Here is a 6,927-nt window from a genome sequence, read left to right on the forward strand (position 1 = left end):
TGGGCAGGAAGCCAGCCGGAGCACGGGGCCCGCACTGGTGTCCTGGGGCCAGTGCTGGCGGGGCCTAGAGAAGGGTGGCAGGAGCGCGGGGTCCCAGCCAGCAGGGGCTCTATGGAGCTGGGCCAGCTCACCCCTCCCTGCTGTTGCAGCCCAGCTGGGCTCCACAGACCCTTGCCAGCCTGCGCCCCGCTTTGGGCCCCACCGGTGCTGGCCCTGGGACACTGGTCCCAAGATGGTGACCAGGGGGCAGGGCACCTGTCAAGGGGCGGGGCTACCCACGAGGCCCTAGACAGTGCGCCAAACTGGGTAAGCGGCCCTCCACCTGAAATAATTGCCCGCCCCTGGTCTAGACAAACCCAGAGACACAAAGACAGACACACACACATAGTCAAAGAACAATTCAGGCAACAGTCCAGACAATACCTGGCTGGCCATCTGGGAGGATACAGCAAGCGGGGTAAGATTGTTTCAGTGTAAAGTGGCCTGTCACATTTTTCTAGCATTAAGTAGCAGCAGAATAAAACAATGTCACATAGCCCTAAAAGTTGATGTTCTGCTGCATGGCTGTAGTTTTCCAACTCTGCGAAATACCAAAATATTTAAAGTGATTGTAGAACCTATTGACAGGATACCTTTTACATTGTTATTATCACTTTCACATTTTATTTGCTGCTTCTTTTTGATTTCTTAATCAAGTGAAAGTGGTAAATCACAGCCAGCTAGCAGAGGCATACAGGAATGAAGCCAGGAGGAATATTATCCAAACATTTTAAATGTACAGTTTAAGGTTGGTGAGAATTCAAACTAGATATTGTATCAGAACTGATGCATCGCTCTTTGGTGATAACCTTATAAAGCAAGTTCAAGCATCCCAAAAAGCCACATTTCTAAATATAAGTATTTAGGTAGGATGCACAAATCCAACATCTGGATGCCCAAAATAGTACTGAGAAATGCAGATAAATAAATATCCCATTTACTCAAATATTAGATGATCCTGATGATCCCCCCCAATAATTAGATTCTATATATGGAAAATGTATAAATGTGTTATAATTTGCCAGGTACAGAATTTAATTATTGGAGGTTTGCTCTGAATTTGTCCCCCTCCCACTGCTACAGCAGGGAAAATAAATCTGGGAGCCAAGTAACCTTTTGCCTCCCCCCTACAGCCCCTTCCCCCCCCTCCTCAATGTCGACCCTGCTCTCCCTGAGCACATGGAATTGAGAAAAAAATTTGAAAACACTAACCTTGAAATACACATACCTACAGTAATTTGCATACAGTACCTATAGACTTAATTCATCCAGAATCGATGCATTTTATCTCCCATGAAACTGCTACAAGTTTTAGCACAGGTACTCCATGTTTTTAAGTAGAATTGTGGCTTCTACTTATATGTAGTACAAACTATTTTTTAAAACCTTTTTCAAGGCCAAATTAGTTCCAAATTCAATTGGGCAAAATTCGACTAAGCAGAGCTCGACTGCCAAGTTCTTGTGGCTCTACCACTGGGTAAGTGTCCTCCCTCCCCAACCCACTGTGGAGCTTTGGATACTTCCCAAATCCAGGTAGGCATTCAACATGCAATCCCAGGCCCGGAGGCCTCAGGGTTCAGATGCCTGCAGCTTTGTTTGACATCACTTGCCCCCTGCCCCCAACTTTTACCCCTGCAGCCCCTTCCCCACTCCTTACTGTTGCACCTTGATTTCCCTGAGCATATAAATGAGAAGCAAATTTGAAAACACACATAGTTCGTACACCATATAAGGAGGCACATAAGTACTGCTTAAAGGTATGTTTGTGGAATATCTGTACTAAAACTTGCATCAATATTAAAAAAGGGATAAAATGCATCAATTTGTCACTGTTTTCAAAATGTATTCAGTATAGTGGCTTATGATGACTTGAAAAAGAGTCAAGAGCTGAGGGGACTATGCTTAGTGGACCCCACTATCGTATACCTTATTCAGATGGGCTGCACCAACTTACCTTGTTGTTGGTTACCATCAGCACGTATGCCATATGGGCCATGTATTTTATAGTCGTGGTCAGTGTTGGCTCCATTTAATCAACTTCATAGCTGGTTTCCATTACTGAGCACATGCTGCTTTTAACAGTTCAAGCACAGCCAGTGTATTTACTGAGGTCTCCTTATATGCAAATGTAAAGTGAAGGGCTTTTCTCCCCATGCTGATTGTGGGGAGAAAATTTTGTCTTGTAAGTAAATGCCCACTTTATGTTCAACTGCTGATTTCAGCATCCAACAGTAATAACTAGCTGTCATGTAACGCTTCCTAATTTGAAAACTGGGTATATTGTCAATTTTACCTCAAATGGCAAAAGTGTGGATACATTCATGTGTGCTTAGGCTCTGATGCAGTTTAACACACTTATATTTCCTTAAGGCTTGATCTAACTCCAGCCCATTTAACAGTAGTTGTATCAGGCCCTTAGTGCAGAAGTTTCTGATCCAGCAAAGCACTTAAACACATGTATAACTACACTTAGGAGCAGCCTCATTCTTTGCAATCAAACTGTTCGCCTGGTAAAGTTATGCATGTCCTTAAGATGTTTGCTGGATCAGACTCTAGAGGGTAATTCACTGCAAACACCGGGGCAGTAGACAGATGCCAAGCATGTAAGCAGTTTAAGTTACAATTTAAGACTGAGTTCTACAAAGTGAATAGGCAGCAGAAAAATAAACACAAAAAAATAAAAGGTTTTATCAAAAATCAATGTAGCATTTTTCTTGCAGTGATCAGTGAATATATGAGTTTTGTTTGTTAGTATATTTTATTGGGCCAACTGTGTATTTGAAAAAGACATTAAACAAGTTTTCAAGTACAAAATGTCTTTCCTCATGTCTGAGAAATAAGCAGATACTGCCTAGGCTAAATATCAGATAGGATATTTCTTTCTGTCTAAATGAAAGTGTGATCACTTAAACAGGAAGTGGGCAGGGAAAAAGAGCTGAAATATATAAAGTTAATTATATAAAAAAATAAGCCCATTCCAAAGGGAAAAGAGCTATTCGTAGCTGTGGAGCACAGAAAGGTTAGCAAAGGGAGCACATAAATGTAATGAGCCATGAAACCACTGTCCTTGTTAGGGCCATGATTTTTGGATCAACTTTGATACAGAAGGCACAGCAGCAGTTATACTGTAATAAGCACACAGCCCAATCTGTTGACTTCGGCATGTGATATGTAGCATACCATGTTGTATTAGTGTTTTATGTTGAAAATTTCTATATTTCTATAAGTGTTATATACCCACCACTCATAGAAGACCTAACTCCCAAAAGCCCTTTGAAATTCCAACCCTGTTTTCATGACAAATGTTAATTAGATGCCATCTCCGCTTCAGAAGTGTCACACATTACCTGCCTTGGCTGGTTGACCTTTGCTCCCGAAGACAGCAATAATCGGATTACATCCAGAAAGCCTCCTTGGGCAGCCAGGAATAGTGCACTAGCTCCATCCTGAATAAAAACAAATGAAGTGTATTAAGTACTGAACTACACCAGATTTATACATAAAATACTTGTTCACTTTATTATGTTCTTGGGCCACTTAATAACACACAAGACACTGATTGCCACAATCCATGATTTAGTTCACACAACAGACTAAACTGTGTGTAGCATTTTCTTTTAAATGCACAAAAGTAATGACTACCATTCAGTGAAAACTGGAGCTTCAACCAAGGCCAACAGTACAAAGGCCACATCTAAATGCAAGAGCGTAGAGATACCTGAATAAATGAACGAACTGGCACAGGTGCCAGAAATTGTATAGCGGCGTTGATGAGGCACAAGACTCAAGGTAATTAGCCCTGCTGAGAAGCAGGAATGTTAGCCTAAGTAGACTGCTGTGCTAACATGGCAGTGGGTTATACAATTTTGTTAATTTTTTAATCATTTTGCTGAAAGATTTTGGTTTGGTGTTCCTTTTCCCAACACAATGTGCTGCTGCTTCTACTAAAACAATTTCAATTTTAGGTTTTCAGAAGGCAAACATGTTTTGAATTTTCCAGGTAATTTGGGGAGGAAACAGCTATGTTTTGTTGCAAAAAAAAAAATTGGAAAGGGAAAAAAATACAACCTGCTCTTACTATTTCATCTATTTAATTAAAGGTAGAAACTTGCAGGGGTTAAGACAGGGTATTCAGAAAAGGTGCAATCTCTATCTATGTTGATCCCAGTGAAGAGCATATTGAGCATCTAGATCTCAGCAAAGAGTATAAACCACTTTGCTTGTCCAGTGATTAAGAGAAAGTTTTTTGGTGTAAGTATATACATGGAAACATACTAGAATCCTTCTGGAATTGCATATATGCAGGCACAAAGAGTTTATTTTTATCACAGCCTAAAGGGGCACGTTAGGGAAAACTCTTTGCTAAAATATTAGTTGTACTTCCCTGCGCTGGGTCTCAACTAGACTACTTGAAATACAGAAGTTATGCTTTATATCTTTTCCCCCCCCCCAAACCAACAGGGGCCTTTTACAGAATTAGTGGGATGCAATGATCCTTGCTCCAGATTTGGAAAGTTTATTCTTGATGCTAAGACATCTGCTGCTAAGAACCTTACAGTAAACAAGGAAAATATGGAATAGATATTATTTTTCACCTTTCTTTTGTTCTGCAAGTCTTACACTTGCAGGAGCTAAAGATTATTTTATTTGTTTATGTGCTGACTAGTTACAACATGACAGGCTGATATAACTATGGATTGGGCAGACTTTGCGCTGTTTTTGTCTTGGAAGTGTGCATCTGCACAAAGCAGGGAGATTGTCTAGCCCTCCCAGACCTAACCCACAAGACAGGCAGAGCAGGAGTCCTTCTGTTCAGGTGCTTCTTTCAGAACAGGAGGTGGTGTTTTGTCATCTTAAACCAGCTCTTCAGTATAGCACCAATCAATACAAAAACCAAAGTTTCCTTTAATTAGGGTCCTTCTCTTCCTAACATTTAGTCAATTTAAAGATTAAAATGTAAATCTTGATCCTTTTGGAATAACTGCTCTGTCAGACATGTGTTTGAAGTCTTTCACTGGGAAATTTGCCAAACAAACAGCTAGGCAGATACCACCTTACAAACTCAACTCAGTAATGACATGCAAAAAACTGGAGCTAATCCTTGTTTTTGTGGGAATGTGTTTTTTATTTTATTCTTTTTTGAACTGGATGCTTATTGTGCAGCTGTATGACTAGGTAGACCTATAAAAACAGGCTTTCTGATGCAGTTGAGGAATGCTGCATCATTCCAGAAGATAGGCTTGGGAAGTCATTTTATTGCCTTCATACTTACATTTCCAGGTGTGGCAAGTACTGTTATTTTTAGACCCCAGCGGAAATCCTTAGTATCCCATAGCATAAAATGACGAACACTGGTAATTATAGCCTTTCAGATTAGAAAGGTAATCATTGTTTGTGCAATAATAAATAGAGAACACCCTTTTTAACAAATCATGGCCAGGTGTGTCATGTAGAAGGGAGATTGTGTATCTGGGCTTTGAATCTGTAAGGTGAGAATTTCTATGATGTATGAAGTGCCCTCAACTCCCAGTGAAGTCAGCAGGAGTGGAACATGCTCAGCCTCTCATGTAGCAACAGTCTATATCTTGCAGAACTGAACATCTGTAGTACTAGCCAAAAGAACAACATAACCACACAACTGACTTCCTTTTTAACATAGTTGATTTGATTTTAGTTAGGAGTAGGGGATGGCACTGAAAAATCAGCTATTCTTTAGAGCTGTTCAAAGTGTTGGTCCCCAATTCAATCCAGCCGAGATTCAGCCCAATTCAGTAGCCAAATGTCTGAATCGAATCAGAGGACCCTTTAATCTCTCCAAATCAATTCCGAGAGATGTAGCGATTCGGACACAGAGACAGCTTTAAAATGTTTTTTCTACATACCTCTAGGTAGCAGGGGCTCATGAGTGCTGTGATGCTGGGGCACAGGCACTGTCCCACAGGAGTGTAGGGGGCTCCCCAGTGTGCTCGGCAGCAGACCTGGAAGCGGACCAGAAGCACTTCCAGGAGCGCAGTGGAGGCCCCCCCCCACTGGTGACTGGTGCTTCCTGCACCTGTGGGGGAGGGGGCACCTGATGTCCCCCCACAGCCAATCACTGAGCTGAGGGGCCATGCTGGGGCCCCCCAACACACTCCCCAGTTCACTGCTGAGCACACGGGGCCCCCCCGCACTCCTGTGGGACACTTCATCCACCCCAGTATTGCTGTGTTCACAAGCCACACTGGTACCTCAAGGTATGTAGAAAAAAACTTTTAAAGCTGTGTCTATGTCCAAATTGCTGATTCCCTGAATCAGCATCGAATCTTTAGATTCGGATTTGGCCAAATCAAATCGGGGACAGTGATCCGAATCAACGGCTTGAATCACTGTCCCAGATTCAGGCCAAATCCAAATTGAACAGGGCCTATTTCACACACTTCTACTATTAATTTCTACAGTATTACGGCTCAGCTTGATTGAGAACTGCAGTAAGTTAGATGGGGATTCAGCCAAAGACATGACCACTGCCTTCCAGCTTTATTGAAAAATCCAACTAAATTATGCTCATTGAGTCACTTTTTATTTTTCTTAATTTTATTACTTTTTCTTCAAAGCACACTCACAGGTTAAGAACGCCCAGTAAGTTCACTTTACTTGGATACTGGTATAAAATGAGTTTAAGGAAATGCAACTGCAGTTCTATCTTAGCATTATCTGCAGATCTACCTGCTAAAAACAAGAGCCTGATTCTACGCTGCCTTGAAATTTATGGAGCTGTTTACACCTGTGCAATGCGGTGTAAACAATTATTCTGACATGAACCCATGTAGACCCTTTTGGACAAATATATATTGTATAGATGCTCTCCATCACAGGAGGCTGGACTTGATGGTCTAGGAGGTCCTTGTC

General features: G+C 41.6%; 1 protein-coding gene across 1 annotated transcript in view; it reads right to left on the reverse strand.

Moving 5' to 3' along the window:
• Nucleotides 1–6,927, reverse strand: part of ANKRD29 (ankyrin repeat domain 29) — a 71,986-nt gene that overhangs the window by 17,961 nt on the left and 47,098 nt on the right. The window contains exon 7 of the mRNA XM_019518861.1: nt 3,387–3,485. Within this exon, the coding sequence (XP_019374406.1) occupies nt 3,387–3,485 (99 nt within the window). The remainder of the gene's footprint in view (nt 1–3,386; nt 3,486–6,927) is intronic.

Source organism: Gavialis gangeticus, unplaced genomic scaffold (genome assembly GCF_001723915.1).
Source record: "Gavialis gangeticus isolate Ggan-Ray unplaced genomic scaffold, GavGan_comp1, whole genome shotgun sequence".
In the NCBI taxonomy this organism is placed as follows: Eukaryota; Metazoa; Chordata; order Crocodylia; family Gavialidae; genus Gavialis; species Gavialis gangeticus.